Source organism: Salvelinus namaycush, chromosome 30, assembly GCF_016432855.1.
Source record: "Salvelinus namaycush isolate Seneca chromosome 30, SaNama_1.0, whole genome shotgun sequence".
Taxonomy (NCBI): Eukaryota; Metazoa; Chordata; class Actinopteri; order Salmoniformes; family Salmonidae; genus Salvelinus; species Salvelinus namaycush.
In genome coordinates this window covers 20,000,748-20,025,050 of record NC_052336.1, presented here as the reverse complement: position 1 = coordinate 20,025,050, position 24,303 = coordinate 20,000,748, and the positions used below count along the sequence as shown (strand labels likewise).

At 43.6% G+C, this 24,303-nt stretch overlaps 1 protein-coding gene across 2 annotated transcripts in view; it reads left to right on the top strand.

Moving 5' to 3' along the window:
* Positions 1 to 24,303, top strand: part of LOC120024952 (SH2 domain-containing adapter protein F-like) — a 114,597-nt gene that overhangs the window by 78,280 nt on the left and 12,014 nt on the right. Inside the window, exons 3-4 of one of the 2 annotated variants that reach the window (XM_038969339.1) lie at positions 1,938 to 2,153; positions 7,231 to 7,329. In XM_038969339.1, coding sequence (XP_038825267.1) covers positions 1,938 to 2,153; positions 7,231 to 7,329 — 315 coding nt within the window. The remainder of the gene's footprint in view (positions 1 to 1,937; positions 2,154 to 7,230; positions 7,330 to 24,303) is intronic. The other variant, XM_038969340.1, reaches the window with a different exon arrangement.

The window sequence follows — 24,303 nt, the reverse complement described above, 5'->3', positions numbered from 1 at the left end:
TGATTAGGATCCACACAGCAATAATTAACATGCCTGTTGGTGTCCCATGTTTGGTTCCTCTCTCTCTCCTGAGTCTCAGGGGTTAGGTACAGTTGAAGTCGGAAGTTTACATACACCTTAGCCAAATACATTTAAACTCAGTTTTGCACAATTCCTGACATTTAATCCTAGTAAAAAATCCCTGTCTTAGGTCAGTTAGGATCACCACTTTATTTTAAGAATGTGAAATGTCAGAATAATAGAGAATGATTTATTTCAGATTCTATTTCATTCCCAGGTGGTCAGAAGTTAACATACACTCAATTAGTATTTGGTAGCATTGCCTTTAAATTGTTTAACTTGGGTCACATGTTTCGGGTAGCCTTCCACAAGCTTCCCACAATAAATTGGGTGAATTTTGGCCCATTCCTCCTGACAGAGCTGGTTTAACTGTGTCAGGTTTGTAGGCTTCCTTGCTCGCACACGCTTTTTCAGTTCTGCCCATAAATGTTCTATAGGATTGAGGTCAGGGCTTTCTGATGGCCACTCCAATACCTTGACTTTGCGGTCCTTAAGCCATTTTGCCACAACTTTGGAAGTATGCTTGGGATCATTGTCCATTTGGAAGACCCATTTGCGACCAAGCTTTAACTTCCTGACTGATGTTGCTTCAATATATCCACATAATTTTCCTGCCTCATGATGCCATCTATTTTGTGAAGAGCACCAGTCCCTCCTGCAGCAAAGCATCCCCAAAACATGATGCTGCCACCCCCGTTCTTCACGGTTGGGATGGTTTTCTTTGGTTTGCAAGCCTCCCCCTTTTTCTTCCAAACATAACGATGGTCATTATGTCCAAACAGTTTTTGTTTCATCAGACCAGAGGACATTTCTCCAAAAAGTACGATCTTTGTCCCCATGTGCAGTTGCAAACCGTAGTCTGGCTTTTTTTATGCCGGTTTTGGAGCAGTGGCTTCTTCCTTGCTGAGCGGTCTTTCAGGTTATGTCAATATAGGACTCGTTTTACTGTGGATAGAGATACTTTTGTCCCTGTTTCCTCCAGCATCTTCACAAGGTCCTTTGCTGTTGTTCTGGGATTGATTCGCACTTTTTGCACCAAAGTACGTTCATCTCTAGGAGACAGAACGCATCTCCTTCCTGAGCGGTATGATGGCTACGTGGTCCCATGGTTTTTATACTTGCGTTCTATTGTTTGTACAGATGAACGTGATACCTTCAGGCGTTTGGAAATTGCTCCCAAGGATGAACCAGAATTGTGGAGGTCTACAATGTTTTTTATGAAGTCTTGGCTGATTTCTTTTGATTTTCCCATGATGTCAAGCAAAGAAGCACTGACTTTGAAGGTAGGCCTTGAAATACATCCACAGGTACACCTCGAATTGACTCAAATGATGTCAATTAGCCTATCAGAAGCTTCGAAAGCCATGACATAATTTTCTGGAATTTTCCAAGCTGTTTAAAGGCGCAGTCAACTTAGTGTATGTAAACTTCTGACCCACTGGAATTGTGATACAGTGAATTATAAGTGAAATAATCTGTCTGTAAACAATTGTTGGACAAATTACTTGTGTCATGCACAAAGTAGATGTCCTAACCAACTTGCCGAAACTATAGTTTGTTAACAAGAAATCTGTTGAGTGGTTGAAAAATGAGTTTTAATGACTCCAACCTAAGTGTATGTAAACTTCCGACTTCAATTGTACGTAAAGAGACAGCTGGATCTCACTGCCTTTAGCCTACGTTGGATCATGGCTGTCTTAGTGTTGTTTGTAGAGAAAATTATATTTTGGAAGTGAACCTGCTGATAATAGCTGGTCTTCTTTCTATGTTGTTTGGATTGTTCACATAAATATTCACATACAGTCCCTTCGTATCGTTTTACCCACATTGACAGTCTGTTATATCTTACCCCTCCTCTCCCTCTTCTCCTTTGCCAGAGATCCGCGGTGGCAGGGGGCCTAAGGAGGGGTCACTGAGGTCTCTGCCCCTGTACGACACGCCCTACGAGCCAGCGGAGAACGGAGGGGACTCGGACGGCGAGCGTCCCCGCTGCCCCAGAGAGAGTCGGCTGCCGCAGGATGACGAGAGGCCCCCGGAGGAGTACGACCAGCCCTGGGAGTGGAAGAAAGAGCGCATCTCCAAGGCTTTCGCAGGTACGAGAGCACGTATGTAACACTCCTCTCCTCCTGCTCTACATCCCCTACATTACTGTCACTCTGTCTGTTCTGCTGTCCCTCTCCATCCCACTAATTGCCCTGGTACCCTTTTCCAGCACTAACCAATGTGATTACTGCTTCTTTCGTGGTTTCCGGTATCTTATAATCTTCAGAAAGGCATTATTCATTTTCATTTCCTTCCCTCTCGTGAAGCATAACAGTAAGTTAATTTGCAGGTGTCTGGTCTGCTGAGTGGGGCCTTTTTCTGGTTGTCTGTCTAGCCTTGGGCATTTATTGTCATGAATCTTGCCCTGGAGGCAGCTCTGCAGAGTGTGGCTGTACCAGCTAGTGACCAAAGTCATACCATCTGATTTTAAACATAACCCTAACCTTAACCACACTGCCAACTGGACATTTTGATTAAGACCAAAAAGCAAATTTTAGTTTTCAGACATTTTTACGATATATCCAATTTTGACTTTGCAGCTGTCCCATCTAGCGGAAATCAGTCAGTTCCAGGGGAAGATTCATAACAATAAACGTCAACCTGTGGGAGAGACCTATGGTGTATGGTAGTTAAGGGAGCATGACTGTGTTTGTGTGTTCTCATGCATTCATATATAGTATACACTACATACAGTGGGGCAAAAAAGTATTTAGTCAGCCACCAATTGTGCAAGTTCTCCCACTTAAAAATATGAGAGAGGCCTGTAATTTTCATCATAGGTACACTTCAACTATGACAGACAAAAAAAATCCAGAAAATCACAATGTATGATTTTTAATGAATTTATTTGCAAATTATGGTGGAAAATAAGTATTTGGTCAATAACAAAAGTTTCTCAATACTTTGTTATATACCCTTTGTTGGCAATGACAGAGGTCAAACGTTTTCTGTAAGTCTTCACAAGGTTTTCACACACTGTTGCTGTTTTTTTGGCCCATTCCTCCATGCAGATCTCCTCTAGAGCAGTGATGTTTTGGGGCTGTTGCTGGGCAACACGGACTTTCAACTCCCTCCAAAGATTTTCTATGGGGTTGAGATCTGGAGACTGGCTAGGCCACTCCAGGACCTTGAAATGCGTCTTACGAAGCCACTCCTTCGTTGCCCGGGCGGTGTGTTTGGGATCATTGTCATGCTGAAAGACCCAGCCACGTTTCATCTTCAATGCCCTTGCTGATGGAGGGAGGTTTTCACTCAAAATCTCACGATACATGGCCCCTGTCCTTTACACGGATCAGTCGTCCTGGTCCCTTTGCAGAAAAACAGACCCAAAGCATGATGTTTCCACCCGCATGCTTCACAGTAGGTATGGTGTTCTTTGGATGCAACTCAGCATTCTTTGTCCTCCAAACACGACGAGTTGAGTTTTTACCAAAAAGTCATATTTTGGTTTCATCTGACCATATGACATTCTCCCAATCTTCTTCTGGATCACCCAAATGCTCTCTAGCAAACTTCAGACGGGCCTGGACATGTACCGGCTTAAGCAGGGGGACACGTCTGGCACTGCAGGATTTGAGTCCCTGGCGGCATAGTGTGTTACTGATGGTAGGCTTTGTTACTTTGGTCCCAGCTCTCTGCAGGTCATTCACTCGGTCCCCCCGTGTGGTTCTGGGATTTTTGCTTACCGTTCTTGTGATCATTTTGACCCCACGGGGTGAGATCTTGCGTGGAGCCCCAGATCGAGGGAGATTATCAGTGGTCTTGTATGTCTTCCATTTCCTAATAATTGCTCCCACAGTTGATTTCTTCAAACCAAGCTGCTTACCTATTGCAGATTCAGTCTTCCCAGCCTGGTGCAGGTCTACAATTTGGTTTCTGGTGTCCTTTGACATCTCTTTGGTCTTGGCCATAGTGGAGTTTGGAGTGTGACTGTTTGAGGTTGTGGACAGGTGTCTTTTATACTGATAACAAGTTCAAACAGGTGCCGTTAATACAGGTAACGAGTGGAGGACAGAGGAGCCTCTTAAAGAAGTTACAGGTCTGTGAGAGCCAGAAATCTTGCTTGTTTGTAGGTGACCAAATACTTATTTTCCACCATAATTTGCAAATAAATTCATAAAAAATCCTACAATGTGATTTTCTAGATTTTTTTTCTTCTCATTTCGTCTGTCATAGTTGAAGTGTACCTATGATGAAAATTACAGGCCTCTCTCATCTTTTTAAGTGGGAAAACTTGCACAATTGGTGGCTGACTAAATACTTTTTTGCCCCACTGTATACAAAGGTATGTGGACACTCCTTCAAATCAGTGGATTTGGCTATTTCATCCACACCCATTGCTGACAGGTGTATAAAATTGAGCACACAGCTATGCAATCTCCATAGCCAAACATTGGCAATATAATGGCCTTCTTGAAGATCACCTAAGATCACCATGTGCAGTGCCAAGCGTCGGCGCAGTGGAAATGCGCTCTCTGGAGTGATGAATCACGCTTCACCATCTGGCAGTCCGACGGAGGAATCTGCGTTTGGTGGATGCTATGATAAGGCTTCCTGCCCGAATGCATTTTGCCAACGGTAAGGTTCCAGTGAAGAGCAATCTTAACGCTACAGCATATAATGACATTCTAGACAATTCTGTGGTTTTGGGGAAGGCACTTTCCTGATTCAGCATGGCAATGCTCCCGCACACAAAGCAAGGTCCATACAGAAGTGGTTTGTCGAGATCGGTGTGGAAGAACTTGACTGGCCTGCACAGAGCCCTGACCTCAATCCCATCGAACACCTTTGGGATGAATTGGAATGCCGACTGTGAGCCAGGCCTAACCGCCCAACATCAGTACCCGACCTCACGAATGCTCTTGTGGCTGAATGGAAGCAAGTCCCCGCAGCAATGTTCCAACATCTAGTGGATAGCCTTCCCAGAAGAGTTGAGGCTGTTACAGCAGCAAAGGGGGGACCAACTCCATATTAATGCCCATGATTTTGGAATGTGATGTTCGACGAGCTGGTGTCCACATACCTTTGGTCATGTAGTGTATGTGTGCATGTACAGTTCAAGTCAGAAGTTTACATACACCACTCCACAATTTTCTTGTTAACGAACAATCGTTTTGGCAAGTCAGTTAGGACATCTACTTTGTGCATGACACAAGTAGTTTTTCCAACAATTGTTTACAGACAGATTATTTCACTTATAATTCACTGTATCACAATTCCAGTGGGTCAGAAGTTTACATACACTAAGTTGACTGTGCCCTTAAACAGCTTGGAAAATCACAGAAAATTATGTAATGGCTTCCGAAGCTTCTGATAGGCTAATTGACATCATTTGAGTCAATTGGACGTGTACCTGTGGATGTATTTCAAGGCCTACCTTCAAACTTAGTGACTCTTTGCTTGACATCATGGGAAAATCAAAAGAAATCAGCCAAGACCTCATAAAAAACATTGTAGACCTCAACAAGTCTGGTTCATCCTTGGGAGCAATTTTCAAACGCCTGAAGGTACCATGTTCATCTGTACAAACAATAGTACTCAAGTATAAACACCATGGGACCACGCAGCCATCATACCGCTCAGGAAGGAGATGCGTTCTGTCTCCTAGAGATGAACGTACTTTGGTGTGAAAAGTGCAAATCAATCCCAGAACAACAGCAAAGGACCTTGTGAAGATGCTGGAGGAAACAGGTACAAAAGTATCTATATCCACAGTAAAACGAGTCCTATATTGACATAACCTGAAAGACCGCTCAGCAAGGAAGAAACCACCGCTCCAAAACCGCCATAAAAAAGCCAGACTACGGTTTGCAACTGCACATGGGGACAAAGATCGTACTTTTTGAAGAAATGTCCTCTGGTCTGATGAAATGAAAATAGAACTGTTTGGCCATAATGGCCATCATTATGTTTGGAGGAAAAATGGGGAGGCTTGCAAACCGAAGAACACCATCCCAACTGTGAAGGGGTGGCAGCATCATGTTGTGGGGGTGCTTTGCTGCAGGAGGGACTGGTGCTCTTCACAAAATAGATGGCATTATAAGGTAGGAAAGTTATGTGGATATTTATTTTATTTATTTATTTTACATTTGACCTTTATTTAACTAGCAAGTCAGTTTAGAACAAATTCTTATTTTGAATGACGGCCTTGGAACAGTGGGTGCCTTGTTCAGGGGCAGAACGACCTTGTCAGCTCGGGGATTCGATCTTGCAACCTTCCGGTTACTAGTCCAATGCTCTAACCACTAGGCTATCTGCCGCCCCAATATATTGAAGCAACATCTTAATATATCAGTCAAGAAGTTAAAGCTTGGTTGCAAATGGGTCTTCCAAATGAACAATGACCCCAAGCATACTTCCAAAGTTGTGGCAAAATGGCTTAAGGAAAACAAAGTCAAGGTATTGGAGTGGCCATCAGAAAGCCCTGACCACAATCCTATAGAAAATTTGTGGGCAGAACTAAAAAAACGTGTGAGCAAGGAGGCCTACAAACCTGACTCAGTTACACCAGCTCTGTCAGGAGGAATGGGCCAAAATTCAACAAACTTATTGTGGGAAGCTTGTGGAAGGCTACTCAAAACGTTTGACCCATGTCAAACAATTTAAAGGCAATGCTACCAAATACTAATTTAGTGTATGTAAACTTCTGACCACCTGGGAATGTGATGAAAGAAATAAAAGCTGAAATAAATCATTCTCTACTATTATTCTGACATTTCACATTCTTCAAATAAAGTGGTGATCCTAACTGACCTAAAACAGGGAATTTTGAATTTTTTTACATTAAATGTCAGGAATTGTGAAAAACTAAGTTTAAATGTATTTGGCTAAGGTTTATGTCAACTTACGACTTCAACTGTATGTCTGCATCTGTCTGTCTGTCTGTCTCAATGTTACTGAATGTCAACTGTGGTTTAGAGAGCTCCAGCATAGCAAACACAGCCATAACTGAACAGGGCCGTTCCAGGACAAACTCTGGTTTTGGAAGACAAACACAAACAAACAAAAAGAGCAGAGGAAAAACCAACACCTTTCCTCGATTTGAAACTATACTATACCAAATATAAAAAAAATCCTTTAAAGGTTTTTTTCTTTACCTCTTCCTCCTTTTGTGTATTCTTTGAACAGCTCTGCTCTGTTCTGACTGCATTAGCTACAAGGGCTCTGTAAGTGGCAGTGGATCAGAACCAGAGTCAAGGAAGGACAACACCTCTAAATCACTCACAGGTACCACTAACACACAACACCCGGGCTGGTCTCTGTCCCTCTGTTTCTATCTGTCCATATTTACTTTTTCTACGTTTCTCTGTTTCATACTGCTGGTGTCTTTCAGCTGTCAGGAAAAACGGATGTTGGTTTCTTTCATTCATTTATTTTCCCCTCATTATTTTGTCTTTCATCCAGCACTAAGACGAGTTTGTTTAGGATGCTATTTACAAACACTCCTCTCACATTATTTCATTTGATGGTGATTCATTTCATTTGCTCGGGATGTCAAAGTGATGTCTGCTGTGGGAGAACAGAGGTTAGAGCGCTGAAGTTATCCTTCAAAGAGGAAGACTGGGGTTGGAGAAGTGCTTTGATTTATTGCCTGTCTTCAACCTTTTTCTGTTCCATTCAGCCCATAATGACATCCCAGTGTTTGGTGGAGAGAGACTTCTCTCACGATCTGTCATAAAACAATGCTTTCTGAAAGAAGAACCCGCTCCCTTTCTCTCAGCTTGTGTGAAGACCTGGCTGTGAACTGGCTCTGTTCTAGACATCTTCATCATCAAAAAGCTCAGACATTTCAAGAACTTCATATAAAAAGGGCCTCAGCTCTAACACTGTCTATAGACCTAGGTCTTAAAGGTGACAGCTCTGGTAGACCTAGGTCTTAAAGGTGACAGCTCTGGTAGACCTAGGTATTAAAGGTGACAGCTCTGGTAGACCTAGGTCTTAAAGGTGACAGCTCTGGTAGACCTAGGTCTTAAAGGTGACAGCTCTGGTAGACCTAGGTCTTCCGCGTTATCTTCTATATCCTGGCTGTTTGAAGATTAGATCATCATTGTCAGAGCACTGTAAGAAGTGTGTCATCGTTGTGCGACCCTGGCGACTGCAGATAGAGATGGGGGGTTTGAATGAGCCGGTACCTCAGCCAGAAGTCTCAGATCACTCAGGACAGATCATCGACCCAGGCCAAGGGTCAGGATGATGGACAGTCCCTTTCTTCTGGCTGTCACCTTAATGACTTGTCTGTCACCATTGGGTGTGTTAGGAAGGTACTTTCCACCTAGCTTCAGATATTGTGTATATGATGTGTTTCATATTCTGTTGGTGAAGTTAAATTGTTTGCATTTTAAACCCCCATTTCAATAGATGAATAATGATATTGTTCACTCTTCAGATTTCCTCTGTGGTTTTCAGCCGCTTGAAGATGCCACATAGATTCTGTTTATATTTAGACGTTTGTTTGCGGAATTAAAGTGTCGGCACGCAAAATAGTAACGGTTAATGAAGAAAAATGCACCCCCATAAATAGTGCAGAGTGGGTGTATAAGAGGTATTAAACAAGCACCATAATGTAGCTACCCTTATCTCTCCCTAGCTGAACGCTGTAATGCCATTTGAATAAAGCGCTGTTTGTCTTCATTAGAGCTGTATAAGGGACAGAACTGTAATACCGCCTGCATGTAAACCACCTCCTCTCCTTAGCTGTCCCTGCCGTGTGGGGCTGCCTGCCTCCCTGCCTCCCTGCCTAGTGCATATACACATACAGTACATGTTGTTGGTTTTACAGGTCCTCGCTTATTATTCTCTGTTGGGTTATCTCTTGGCAGATATGCAATGGAATGTAAATTCCCTCCCTTGTTGGGACGTTGTGTACATGCCGTTCGGTTAATCACTCATCCTCGCTGCCCCCCCCTTCCCACTCAGGCATGGACTTTGTGATGGATGAGACCTGAGGAGTGAGGAAGATCCATTAAAATTTGACCATATGAAGAGAGCCTCTGTGTGATAGGGGTTGGTATGTGTGGTGGTGTATTTTGTGCGTTGAGTGTGTGTGTGTGCGCGGGTGGGTGTGTGTGTGTGTGTGTGTGTCCATGTTCAATATCCACACCACACACACTAATACACCCAGACATTGAACAGGCAGCCATTGGAAATCTGAGTAGTGCCTCATTGTGTCTGGCTAGAGAGCCAGTGTTACTTAATCCGTAGGCCCAGTTGCTGCCTGTTAAACACCATGAGGTTGGCTGCTAGCCAGCCTAACCCACTGCACTTACTGCAGGCGAGATAACAGGAGATGCTGTCAGAGCCCTAAGTCAGGTTCTGAGGAGCAACACACACCGCTTTATGGGTTTTTAATGACTCTTCAAGGACTTAATGACCCAGAGAAAGCTCTTCTATTCTTAAGTAAATCATTGAATCAGTTTCGTTCCAGTAGTATTGCTGCAGTTTGTTTAAAGAGGAGTTAACGGAGTGGTTGGTGAGCCTGGTCCATGCCCTGGCCCCATGGTTCTGTCTCTCTCTCTGTGAAAGATTTGTCCCCTATGATGGCTTGTCACCCCACAGTGCTTCACCCCCCCCCGGTCTGGCTTCCCCTCCGCTGCTCCACGGCTGATAACTTCCCTGACAGGCCTCTTTCATGAGCCTCAAATGGCTTCGCTGCCTTTGAACGCGCAGCCCGCTGCCTGTTATCTTTCACTCACACACACATTGGCCACCCACCCCTAACCCCCACCTCCTCTCCTCCTGCACAGAGCGGGCGCTCTTCCAACCTGACCGTAGCTCTGCTCTCCCCTGGGAGCCCCGCTGGATGTCCAGCTGAGTCTAAGCAGAACAGGCACGCTGTCATCTCCCCTCCATCACTCGCTCGCGTACCTCCACTTTCATATTTAATAGGAACAGATTCTCTTCTTCACAACAGACAAGTGTTGGGAGAGAGGTATACAGAGATGCTGATTTGATGGATACAGCGTATATTTGTTGGTTTCTTCCACAATGAGCCATGAACTACTAGCTTCTGGTGATGGTGATATGAGAGCATCTGCAAAAGCAATTTTTGTTCTTCTGAGCTATCCTCCAACTCCTAATAAACGCCATAAATATTGTAATCTACCAACTTATTTTGAATATGCAAGCATTTAGCAGGGCTAATTAAGCAGAACTAAATGAAATGGCACAAGTGGGCCAGTGATTTATGTGGCTGATGATGAAGTAGTGCTGCCTAATTAAAAGGACAAGGTAAACAAATACCTCTTGTAGAGATGTTAAAAAAAAATATATATTAATAATAATAGTCTAGAGCTTTTATGGAATGTATTTCTCGGGCTCTCTCTCTCTCACTCTCTTTATCACCAGTCAAAACTGGCACAAGACCGAACACTCCACTTGACACAGTACCAGAATTGCCGGAAATCCACACTCCACAGAGCTGTCAGGGCAGGATGTCACAGGAAGCTATGTCATTGTGTCTTCCTGTTCCTGTCATCACCGTTATATTCTGAGAATCCAACAAGTCCTGGCTCTGGCCAATGTTCAGTCAATTGGATGTTTGAAGCTTTGTGGATTTAGAATGGGATTGGGCCCAACAAGATAACTTCCCTCCTAAAAAGCTCTCTCTCTTTCTCTGTGTCAACAGAATGTTTTGTGTACCGGCATGGGCAAAGCTTATGTAATAGACGGATGAGGTATTGGTGAAATACTTCTTAAACACCAGTCATGTCGAGATATCCTTCTGTCGACAAGTCCTGTTCATGCAGTAGTCATGATGACCTGTGTGTATGGCATACCCCGTGGTTAAATTGGTATTTGGGTGGTGAAGGGTCCCTAGTTCAGAGGGTGGGGGGGATATAATATATACTTTTTATTTTATTTATGTTTCATTTTATTTATGTTTCATTTAACTAGACAAGTCAGTTTAGGAAAAAAATATTATTTCCAATGACTGCCTACCCCGGCCAAGCCCGGACGGCGCTGGACCAATTGTGTGGCCTAATGAATTTATTTCAATTGACTGATTTCCCTAAATGAACCGTAACTCAGCAAAAAAATTGAAATTGTTGCATGTTGTTTATTTTTGTTGAGTATAATATACTAGCCTCAATATATACTGACAAAAGCACATATTACAGGTCGCGGATGGATCAATATTTGGGGGGAAATGACTGTGAGACATAAAAGGACATCCTACTCCAAAATGAATGAAAATAAAATGATGCTGACTATCATTTCCCCTCCAGAAATGAGCCCAATATAACTTTATTAGTCCATATGAACAGGCAGGTATGTTATTTAGAAATAATGATCACCTGATGCAGCCCACCGGCTATAAATAAATAGGCTGGGGGTTGCTCATTTACCCCATTCGGCTAATCATTAGCTAGATCAAACTCTAAAGTCTAAACATTAGGCTATCTTGTTGCTAGTTATAGCAACATTATGACTTGAATGTCCACCCAAAAAAACATTCTACTGTCACTCAGCCAAACAAGGTTGACGTACTATGAATATAGTGTAGGCCTACCTATTACACATGACCCGTGTTACATTTAGCCCCACCCTTCTCTATGCATTCAATGCCATAGGTGCCCGCTAACGCGCATAAACCATCTATCTGCTCAAAACTCTGGTTCAAAATGTGTGTATTTCATTCATTTATTGGATTTGAGAAATAAAGAGTAGTAACACTAGAAAGCTCAGCGATCCTCCTCTTTTAACAGTGGCCATCGACTGCTTTCAAATAAGTGTTTTTTCCCCGCGACTTCATTTAGAACGTTGTAGGCTACAGTGACTGGGCATATACTCGCAATTTGAATGCGCCTTGAGAGGAATATTATTTTCTCGCATTGAATGCGACAGGCTGAACAATTGAATAGGTAAACTATTCTACTATGGGGTTGTCTGAGTTTGCTGTTGCTTAGCCTACTCGTGTTGTTGGCTGTGGAAAATTAAACGTAGACAACAGTTTTTCGTTTGATAATTCAAATAGGCTAGCGAAAGGTACCGGTTCTCAGCTCTCATTTGGATCATAGTGCCTGGTCTCGGGCCCGGCAGGACCCGGCACAATTTAACACCTGTGCACACCCACATGAAAAAATACTAGTTTACTAGGCTATAAGATACTACAGTACTTACTATAGCATTCTATAACAAACTGTAGTATACTGTAGTATCCCTCAATCATCTGTGGTACTTAACATAGAATGTTGTAGTAAACTGTAGTACTATAGCATTCTCTGCAAAAAAAACACTGTAGCCAATACTATAGTAATGTTCACAAAAACACTACAGTCTGCAAAACACTACCGTTTTTTTAAACTATAGTATATACTGCAATTCAGTGGCCTTGTGGTTAGTGTCTGCCCTGAGATTGGAAGGTTGGGATTTTGATCCCTGGCCGAGTGATACCAAAGACTTTAAAAATGGGACCCGATGCGTCTCTGCTTGACACTCAGCATTAAGGAGATAGATTGGGGGTAAGGCCCTGCGATATAGACTAGTGTCCCGTCCAGGGGGTGTACTTGTACATCAAGTTGCCTCACGCTCCTGCTCCTATGAGCCATCCCGCAAGGATACTTACTACATACTACAGTGTTTAATTTGCATGTACCTTGCTCATTCCCCTCCCCATATCCCAATTTGTGCCTCTAATAAGTGAGAAACGTACATGCCAAGTATAGACCGTATATTGTGTTCCCTACAGGTTACAGAAAAGAGCAGACGCTTGAACTATTCATTCAGACCTCAGTACTACCTACCTACAGGTTATGGAACATTTGCTCAGTAGGTTCCCTCAAGCAGAAAGCTTCCACTTCTAAGTCAAAGATAATAAAACAAAAACACCACAGTAAATACTACAGTTTACAACAATATGCAAAAACACTACATTAATTGCTTTAGTATATACCACAGTTATTTTACTACAGTATTTATACTATAGTGAACTGTATACTGTAGTATTTAGAGTTAAATAAAGTGAATACTACATTAAAGTCAGCAAAAACACTACAGTGAGTACTTCCATCCAATATGCCCTGGAGACATCAACATTCATCCTGACTGAGAGATAAGGTCCTGAACGTTGGTAGAATGGACTGGATAGTTGTAGAGAGAGACTCTGAGAGACCGTGTAGGGCAGAGTAAACCCCAGGGGGTTTGGTAGAATGGACTGGATAGTTGTAGAGAGAGACTCTGAGAGACCGTGTAGAGCAGAGTAAACCCCAGGGGGTTTGGCAGAATGGACTGTATAGTTGTAGAGAGAGACTCTGACGAGACTCTGAGAGACCGTGTAGGGCAGAGTAAACCCCAGGGGGTTGTGGTCCCGTGTGGCTCAGTTGGTAGAGCATGGCGCTTGCAACGCCAGGGTTGTGGGTTCGATTCCCATGGGGGACCAGTACAAAAAAAGTATGAATGTATGTACTTGTAAGTCGCTCTGGATACGAGCGTCTGCTAAATGACTTAAATGTAAATGTAAAATGTAAACCCCAGGGGGTTTGGCAGAATGGACTGTATAGTTGTAGAGAGAGACTCTGACGAGACTCTGAGAGACCGTGTAGGGCAGAGTAAACCCCAGGGGGGTTTGGTAGAATGGACTGGATAGTTGTAGAGAGAGACTCTGAGAGACCGTGTAGGGCAGAGTAAACCCCAGGGGGTTTGGTAGAATGGACTGGATAGTTGTAGAGAGAGACTCTGAGAGACCGTGTAGGGCAGAGTAAACCCCAGGGGGTTTGGTAGAATGGACTGGATAGTTGTAGAGAGAGACTCTGACGAGACTCTGAGAGACCGTGTAGGGCAGAGTAAACCCCAGGGGGTTTGGCAGAATGGACTGTATAGTTGTAGAGAGAGACTCTGACGAGACTCTGCGAGACCGTGTAGGGCAGAGTAAACCCCAGGGGGGTTTGGTAGAATGGACTGTATAGTTGTAGAGAGAGACTCTGACGAGACTCTGAGAGACCGTGTAGGGCAGAGTAAACCCCAGGGGGTTTGGTAGAATGGACTGGATAGTTGTAGAGAGAGACTCTGACGAGACTCTGAGAGACCGTGTAGGGCAGAGTAAACCCCAGGGGGTTTGGTAGAATGGGGTGAGCTGGGCTCTGTGTCTTCCTCCTAATGCTCAAGGCACCTCCACTGTCACTGAGTCCCACGGGATGTCATACTGAGTAAGAGAACAACCTTCTACCCATGATTCACCTCTTCCCAAAGCAAAACACATGGATCACTGTTGGGACATGTCACTGGTGAGGCAGTGCCAACTAAAGGACCTGACGCCTGTATGTGCTAGCCCAGTCATACACACACACAGACCGTTCTATCTGGCACACAGTACTGCACAGTATGTGTGACTTGGATAGGCTGGGGACAGAGGCTCCAGAGATCAAACTAAAAAATGTCTCCTCTGTGTTTCAGCCGCTCTTATCACCTCAGCCTGAAAAATTAGGATGAAGAATTGGCCCCCATTGCTCCCCAGTCCCAGGCAGGTCACTTCACACTGTGTCTCAGAGCAGCGCGTCGAGGCCTTAAGATGCACTCATCTGTGCCGCAACATAACATCCAAGCCAAAATGTATTCAGAAAAGGCCCTTGGGCTGACAGCAAATTGAAACAGGTTATAGGGGAAAAATCAGACACCCGGAGGTTTGAAGACTGCCACTGTACTTCTGCCACTTGAATCAGTTTACCTTTCTTTTAGAAGTGGCTGTGTGACCGTTCACCTCGTTATTGCACTGTGCATCTGAGCAGAGCTGAGCTGAGACCGACCTGTAAGAATTGGCTTTTCATCCTCAGAGCAAGGCTGTGTAACACTGCAACGCCTGCTACTCCCAAAACAATTACATGCTAACCTGGAATATGAAATGAGAATTAGACTTTTAATCGCTCAGTGGTGAGGCATCCCAAGGCAGGAAGTTATTATATTAGCTGCTAGAGCTCTGACCTCTGTCCAAACCCTATACCTCTGTCTCATTTGCCTTTGTCTGAGAACCAGGGATAACTCTCTCCGCTATTGGCTGTCATAATGAGGAAAGGACACCATCCTTCGTGAGGACACCATTAAAGTGAGGACACTTCATTCCGAGAACGCCATTCATAGCGAGGACTCCATCCTCATATGAGCCCTTATCATATCAATAGTCCTGCAGCCACATTACTCTCAGCCTGCTATCACGGCACTAAGGCTGAGGTCTTTAATTGCTTGTCCAACTAAATATTCTCTGTTTTCCCTCTTCATCTGCTGAGCTGATTCCCCCCTCCTCATTAGCGTGTTCTGCACCCCAGCTATTTCCTGCAGGCCAGAACATGGACAAGCCCATAATGTGTCTGTTCAACTCACAGAAGAAAAGCTAGTTTCGCAGCCTATAAAACCTGGCGACATCCAGGCGACAGTCAACAAACTCCCAGCTTTTCTTTTTTCATCAGTAGTGGAAGTAGCAGTCACTCCATCGCCTGAGGTGGGTGATTCTAAATGAATGGCTTACTTGGCATGAGGATAGTAAAGAATTCCTTGGAATAGGGGTAGAATGTCATTGTTTTTCAGACAATGGTTAGACCGGAATGTATTTGAGCTAGCCATTCTGTGGTGTGTTCTTTTCTACTTTCAACAATGCATCTTACTGCTACTACTATTTTATGAGGGCAATTCAATGATGAAACATAACATCAGGACTCTATTCGTTTATCCAGAGAACGATGAGACTTGACAGGCAACATGTCATTCATGGCTGTAGATCTCCCTCCTGCAAAGCCAGTCCTGTTTTCCGGTGCACCATGTTTCTTTATTAGCCACTGCAGCAAACAGCCCAGCAGCTCCCTGGTGGATAGGGAACCTCCTGTGCTATTAAACAAGTGGACAATTCCTAGTGAAAGATGGGCCGGCGCACCAGCACTCGATTTACTCTGCTAATACTCCCATCTGGACATGAACGATACATTACTGACGGGCTAGGTCTGCCGGGTGCCCCCCACCATTACAATGCATTCCACTGTGTCTGGCTCAAGGAGAGAATCTTGTATATTGCCCTTTATCTTATTGTGGAGGCAGTTTCAGATTTTGTAACTCCGTTATGAGCTATACCAGAGCTTGTGTTGTCCGTGAGGCTTTTCACACTAGCCAAGTCATGCTCAGGTCCACTCAGGTCTTTGATTCTGTTTTAAAACCCTCATTAGTAGCTCTCTTCAGCCACTTTCCCTGCGAAACCCAGAGCGTAATTAATGACTCTGACCTGCAGTTGAAAATTCCCCTGGTTGACTCCTTGTAAACGTCAAAGAAACACGTAGAGGCAAAGTGGAGAAGTCTGTCTCTCTCAGGTAAAGTAATATTCCTTCCTTTTCAGTCCTGCTGTCTCCTGGTTTTCCCTGCTGTTCCATTGACTTTGCTGTGCTATACTAACCTGACCTGTACCTGCATGGGATGCTACTGTCCTGCATTTCTCTTACTCTGCCCTCTTCTGTTTTCCTCTTTTCCCCTCATCTGTCTCTCTTTATCTTTCTCTGCCTCTCTCTCGCGTTTTCTCTCTTCTCTATCTCTCTGCCTCTACCTCTCTCTCTTCCACTCCTTCCCTCTTGCTCCCGTCCTGGTGACCTGGGCTGCCTGCAGTAGAGATTAAAGTGATCAAGGATCTGCCGTGGCCCCCGCCTGTCGGCCAGCTCAACCACAGTCCTCCCCTGGCCCTGCTGGAGGGGGTGGAGTCACCCCCCGCTCTGCCCCCCCAGCCAGCCCAGCACTCCCCTGGGCACACTGCCTGTGACCAGCACCACCATGGTGGGTTTTGTTGTCCCTGTCCTGTCTGTTCATCCCACCACCATCAGAGAGCCTCATCCAGCGCCCCTCATCAACAATGTCCCCTTGCCTCTCTCTCTCGCCATATCCATAACCATATCTAATTTCCATTGCTCGTCCTCTTCATCCTGTTCCCTGATAGGCTACTGTACTGGTGAACTGTCATTGTCTGTTAAAGTTGAGAAATGACAAATTGCGCGGGCGACAACATACCATACAGTTGTAAGACAACATTCCATTCACTATGACAACCTATGAAAAGAGTGTGATCTCATCGAGTGAGGAGGAAGTGATTGATCAGCTCTACAGTATCTTTAAATCAGTTTGACGGCTCACATTATCTCTGTAATAACTGCCCTTTTCCATCTGGATTACATATGGCAGAAAATCACTAGCACTAGTCCAGATTGTGTGGACAAAGACTCATTGCTTTTAATGGCGCAGAATTGCCTTCTGAATGGGTAATTGGAAGTGTAGGTGACCACTAATGCTACTGTCAACATAGTCATAACTGTTCCAAGGCAAGCTTCCCCCTGCCCGCTGCTCTTTATAGATCATATTCTCAAACCCTTGATTAAGAACCCATTCAAATCACAAAGTTTACTACTGTTTATTTTGGTGAGAACATCCATGTAGCACAAAGTGTCTGACCTTGTTCTTATAATGCTCTGTGACCAAATAATAACCCTATTTCAAAGTTCTGGACTTGAGTCACATGACTTGGACTCGGGACTCGTCTTTGACTTGAGACTGATGACTTGAAATGATCTGGCCAGGTTTTGTAACGTTTTGTTACTCATTTTGTGTCAGAGTCTCCACGGATTATGCTCCATGCAGCAAGAGACAGTAGCCGCAGCATCACCCTTGCAACAAACAAAAAAAAATGCAACAGATTGGCTAGTGAAACGCACACTTGACCCTCTGATTGGACCAGCAAACTATCAATCAACACAAGTCGGGTGCACTATTGAACAGATTGTTGATTTGCTGTACAGCTATAGGATCGGGTACAGCGCAAACAGCAAATTGTTGGGAGAGGATTGCCATAATAAATAAATATGCAGCTCCAAAAATAGTTTGGTGATCAAGAATATGGACTGTTTACTTTGTTAGCTCGCCAGCATCAGGCAACAATTAGACCTACTAGTATAGGCCTACTAGCCATTTAGTATGTCAAAATTGCTTGAAATTGATAATTTACTTATGAAGCTTGCATTTGTAATTTGTTAAAAGGAATTATTACTGTGGCGAGGACACACCACTTGAGCTCTCCATACGCCTGCCAGAGAGTCTTTGTTTTCTTGCTTTCACACGTTTAAATGCGCTAAATCTATTTTCCGTATATAATCCTACAATGTTTGCTAGCGTTTCATCATTCCGTCCCATACCGTTTATTGCTACACTTAGGCATTTCTGTTTTATGTTTGATACAATCCATTTTAATTTAGCCTACCACTTCTTACCCTCTTACCTTTATTGTGCACAGGAACGTTCGCAAGACTCCTGAGGTAGAAGTTCTGTTTAATGTATGTCTTCCTTTGTTCATATTTCCCGGGTTACGCCCGAGTTCCGTGTGTCTGTGTCCTATGTCTCTGTCATTCTGGTTGTGCGTAATAGGAGCGAGTCCCAGTGCGCATAGAAAAGGCTACTTGGCCTGCTCGCCATGCTATGTAGTCAGTACGTTGAATAAGATAAACGATTGTTCCATGTATGAATGGTTTTGAAATTAATAGTCATTAAGTCTGATTAAAACAAATGTAACAATGGATGTGGAAATTGCCTTTTACATTGGAGAGCTAGTTTATTGGCTGTAATTGCCAATTGGGTAATTGTATGGTCCTGGGAGTGGTCAAGTGCTTGTACAGTATGTACACTAGAAATGTCCTTGTTTTTGAAAGAAAAACATTTTTTTTTGGTCCATTAAAATAACATCAAATTGATCAGAAATACAGTGTAGACATTGTTAATGTTGTAAATGACTATTGTAGCTGGAAACGGCTGATTTCTAATGAAATATCTACATAGGCGTACAGAGGCCCATTATCAGCAACCATCACTCCTGTGTTCCACTGGCACGTTGTGTTAGCTAATCCAAGTTTATCATTTTAAAAGGCTAATTGAAAACCCTTTTGCAATTATGTTAGCACAGCTGAAAACTGTTGTTCTGATCAAAGAAGCAATAAAACTGGCCTTCTTTAGACCAGTTGAGTATCTGGAGCATCAGCATTTGTGGGTTTGATTACAGGCTCAAAATGGCTAGAAAAAAAAGTACTTTCATCTGAAACTCGTCAGTCTATTCTTGTTCTGAGAAATGAAGGCTATTCCATGCGAGAAATTGCCAAGAAACTGAAGATCTCGTACAATGCTGTGTACTACTCCCTTTACAGAACAGTGGAAACTGGCTCTAACCAGAATAGAAAGAGAAGTGGGAGGCACTGGTACACAACTGAGCAAAAGGACAAGTACATTAGAGTGTCTAGTTTGAGAAACAGACGCCTCACAAGTCCTCAATTGGCAGCTTCATTAAATAGTACCAGCAAAACACCAGTCTCAACGTCAACAGTGAAGAGGCGACTCTGGGATGCTGGCCTTCTAGGTAGAGTTGCAAAGAAAAAAATAAGCCACTTCCAGCTACAATAGTAATTTACCACATTAACAATATCTACACTGTATTTCTGACCAATTTGATGTTATTTTAATGGACAAAAAAATTTGCTTTTCTTTCAAAAACAAGGACATTTCTCAGTGACCCCAAACTTTTGAATGGTAGTGTACCTGTTTCAGCTCCTGTTAGATGGATTCAATGTGGTTTCTCAAGGGGAGGCTGTACAGTCTTGCCCGCTACCTATGTCCGTTCAGATAGGACAGTTTATGCCTCATACAGAAGCTATTTCTTTTGGGCTGTGTATATTTGGTAAATCTACTTGTACATGTTGTATGATATGGTGCTTTCACCATTGGATCACTGAGACCTGTAAATAAATCTACACTGAGCACATCAACCTGCCTTGCCTTCTGCCGATGTCACGCCCTGACGACTGCTACAAGATCCCTATTTTACAATTACATCATCTAATTGTGTTGTAGACAAAATTATAAAAAGGGCTGTCTGGTCAATAAATAGACAAAGATTTGCAATCATTGCATTTATAGATACATTTTTAACTTGACTTTAAAAAAACGTGTCTCAACTTGACTTCCTCTTAGAATGCACAACTTGGACTTGATTCGAGACTTGAGACTTGGACCTTGAGACTTGGACCTTGAGACTTGGACCTTGAGACTTGGACCTTGAGACTTGGACCTTGAGACTTGGACCTTGAGACTTGGACCTTGAGACTTGTGACTTGAGACTTGGACCTTGTGACTTGAGACTTGGACCTTGTGACTTGAGACTTGCTTGTGATTCGAATAATAGAGACTTGGTCCATTTCAAATTAAGAAGCCTCCGTGTGTTTGCCGATGTTTGCAGCTTTTCCACAGCTCTACAATCAGTAACTAATTATCCAGGGAGAGAGAGGAGAGGGGCCATGTGTAGCAGAACTAATACCCAGGTTGAGGCTCTGTACTCCCCTGGTAGTGTAGAGGGGGTGTACTACTGTAGAGAGACCAGTGGAGGCTGGGGTTTAAATTGGAAATGTGTTTAATGTCCTTCAAACTGTTCTATCCATTCCATTCCAGCCATTACAATGAGCCATCCTCCCTCCATCACCAGACAGCGAGCCAGTAAGATGAGCTGGCTGTGTTCTGAGGGTGAGGACAGGCGGATGGATGATTTATGCCCTATAATGCCTTGGGAATGGCTGCACTTCCCCCATGCATGGGATATGAGTGGGTTTTAGTGTGGCGTCTGGCTGAAAGAGGATCCTCTCTCTGTCTGAACTCCCACTACATCACAGGGGTCAGATGTTGGATATAGAGACTAGGGGTGGGGGGCTCTCTGACCTTCCTGTGAGTACAGGTGCATGCCGCTCACCTCCTGTCGCCTCTGGCTACAGTCAAGTCTCCACTCAAACAGGAGGAGATAGTAAGAGTAGGTAGAAGTTGTTTCTAACCTCTGCTACAGGGTCAGATGTTTTGACGTTCCTCCTAATGGTTAAAGTTGGGGGTAGGGTGATTAATCTGATCCTTGAACTGTTAGGGGCAAAAGCCATTGCTCCTCCTGGCCCTAGCCAGGTCTCCAGGCTACAAGTGTTACCAGGGCCATTATGATTAGCTGTGTGATATGGACCTGGATGGAACAGCGCCCGGTACAGCCGAACAGAACCTGTCTCACCAGTTCAACATCATTATCATATTTAAATATTGCCTGACAACCGTGACAGTACAGATATTACATCTGCATATAAATAGAAGACCGATTCCTTTGTCTGGATGTAATGAAGAGCTTTTGCCTTTGTTTTCTGATGTGAATTGATTGTCTGGGCGTTCAGGCCATTCTCTTACCTTCTCTTCCCTCTGTCTCACTAGAATACAAACAATGTAATTAAAATATTTCATTTTTGTTCAAGGAATCTGCAGGCATTTAAGCCTTTGGAGGATTGTTCCTTTGTCTTTGGAAAACTCGTCAGAACACGTTTTGGAATTTGATAGAAAAATAACGTGCCTTGATGTTGAACTCATCAGAGAATAAGACCATTGGGCTCAGCAAATGTGTTTCTATATAATCCTTTCAACCGATCCTATTCGACTTCCCCAAGCACAATATTCTCTGGATGTCAACAGAAAGCAGTGGTTTTACAAGCTGCTCGTTCTCTCCCATGGCAGTGTATGGTTTCATGGTTTGATGCTCACAATGTGTCATGCATTTCAATGAGCCTTCAGACCTGTTAATCATTTCACACGTCAAGCTGGAATTCTTAATTGTAAGCCTGTAATACAGTAGTAGCTCTCAAGCTTTCCCCACTGACCAGTGAACTCACTCTTTTGACGGAAGTACCATTAGTAAATGAGAATTAATTTGCTGGCTTAATAAGTAAATGTGCTGTGTGGAAGGTGGGTGGTAGTAGTGAGTGTTTTTCAGCTTGCTGAATTCCTTTGTCCCCCCCCCCCCCTCCTCTGCTCTGCTCTGCTCTGGGCATGTTCTGGTCCTCCAGATGTCCCTTTGACCTTTGTGGCCTGCGTTTATCTAAGTCCCAGCCAATCAGCTCCCTCTCTCCATCTCCCTTCCTCTCTACCTCCATCCCCCTCCCTCCATCCCTGCAGCCTGTTGTTTTGTTGGGAGGCTGTAGAGATAGGTGGAAGGCTGGAGAGGGTGGGCCCTTCAACCATCCATCACCGTCTGACTGACAGTTCAATCTGATACCGAGATTCCATTTGCTCTGCTTTACACGCCACAATACAGGTAGTTTAGACAGGCTGGCAGACAGACGCACACACAGAATGGCGTGTTTGTAAGTCACTCTAACTGCCCCACAGGGCTCATTATCTGTGTGCCAATCCTCTCTTCAATCTCCTCTTGTCCGTCTTGAGTGTGAGCGGTGGAGAATGAAAGGGAATGAGTTTGGGCCGAGTATCACCAGGAATCAGCCAAACTATAATACCACTGCAGCTCCAGCTATTGTGGGGGAGATGGTTGGCAATCATAGAAGACACGGGCTCTTCACACTCAAACAAATAAAATGGTTGCTTTTTTTGTTGTTAGTGGTTCACTCCTTAGTAATGCTTCTTTGAAGCTATGTGCATTGCCTCTGAAAAGGGCCTGTTCTGACAGTAAAGTGGTGAACACCGCTGAGGATAGCCATTCACTCTGCCTAGGTGGAGGAGTCGAAAGCAAGAGAATAACAATTATGTAATCACATTGAGATGGTTCCTTGTGGATCTGATGTTACTGTAGATGTCAATCAGAGTTTAATTGAGGGGTTTTGAGTGTCTAGGAATTAAAGTATAATGCATAATTAAAGTGGGATTTGAGAGCTCTGACTAGGGCTCAGGTGAACGTCAGTCCAAACTATCACGATCAAACCATTAATAACAGAGTTTAGTGTTGGTTCATATTCCTTCATAGGCGTAGACCTGGAATGTAGACAGACATTTGCCAATGTCATGTACTGGTATGTGATAGCTGATAGCATCAGAACATGTTCTGTCTGCCACGGTGATGACAGATAGCTCACCGAAAGTCACAGAGGTTTCCTCACATGGGAACTCCTCGTGTTCTGATCAACTCATAATACTCTCACATTCACAACACACACTGACACACTCACATAGCCAACACCAACATACACATATACGTTCAGAGCACAGGAGGTTGGTGGCACCTTAATTGGAAAGACCGGCTCGTGGTAAAGGCTGATATACCAAACAAATACCTTGTTTCCAGGTATTTGATGCCGTTCCATTTGCTCTGTTCCGGCCATTTATTATGAGCCATCCTCCCCTCAGTAGTCTCCACTGGTTCAGAGATACAGGGGACATTGTTTTATAGAGATAGGGTTTTATTAATTAAAGAGGAAACAAAATATATAGACTACAGCAGTCCCTCTCCTGCTATTTCTCTGACATTATTGCACAGAAACACACGCAAACACATACTCAGGGGAAGGTTTGCTGCAGAGCTGCAGATTGGCTGTGTCTTGGCTGACATGGTGTGGGACGCTGCAAACACGCATCTTTTCCCACCCGGTCAGTCTCCATGGAAACACTATCTCACACACATACACATATACCTTAAACATATACAAAGATAGCTACTTGTACCGTTTACAGAAACGGATGACATTTGTGTGAGAATATATCCTCCATATTTGACTTTCATGGAACAACGGAGAGTAGTAAAACAAATAATTTGGCCTCATTTATACTATACAATGTGTGTCATCTTCAGACTCAATTATGTATCAGTGCAAAAAAAGTGTAGAGTGCAAAAACACTTATCATTCTGTATAACCAAGCCATTGAACTGGTTTGAGTTTTAGAGCAATGTTTCACTAAGGCTGTGTTTACACAGGCAGTCCAATTCAGATTTTTTAGTTTTGTTGCTACTAATTGGTATTTTGACCAGTCAGATTTTTTGGCAATTAATTCGGAAAAACATCAGAATTGGGCTGCCTGTGTATACGCAGCCTTAGTTTATTAGAAGTACCGATATGTCATTCACATGAACAATAGAAATTAGGTTAAGGGGAGCCCCTGGTGGTCAGTGGTGGAACAACATGATCATATATGCTTGAGCTTTGCCAGTGGTAAGCACATGCTGTGCATGCTTCAGGGATGCTCAGAATAGGTTTCTGCTGTTCAGTATGTAGCTTAGCATCAGGAAGACAGTTAAATGCTTCTAGTTGTGCATGTCAGGCATTTACATTAAGTTGTTTTCTGGAAGACATTTACGTGTATTAATACACTTAAGAGTAATTATACATTGAACAAAAATATAAATGCATCATGCAACAATTTCAAAGATTTTACTGCGTTACAGTTCATATGAGGAAATCAGTCAAT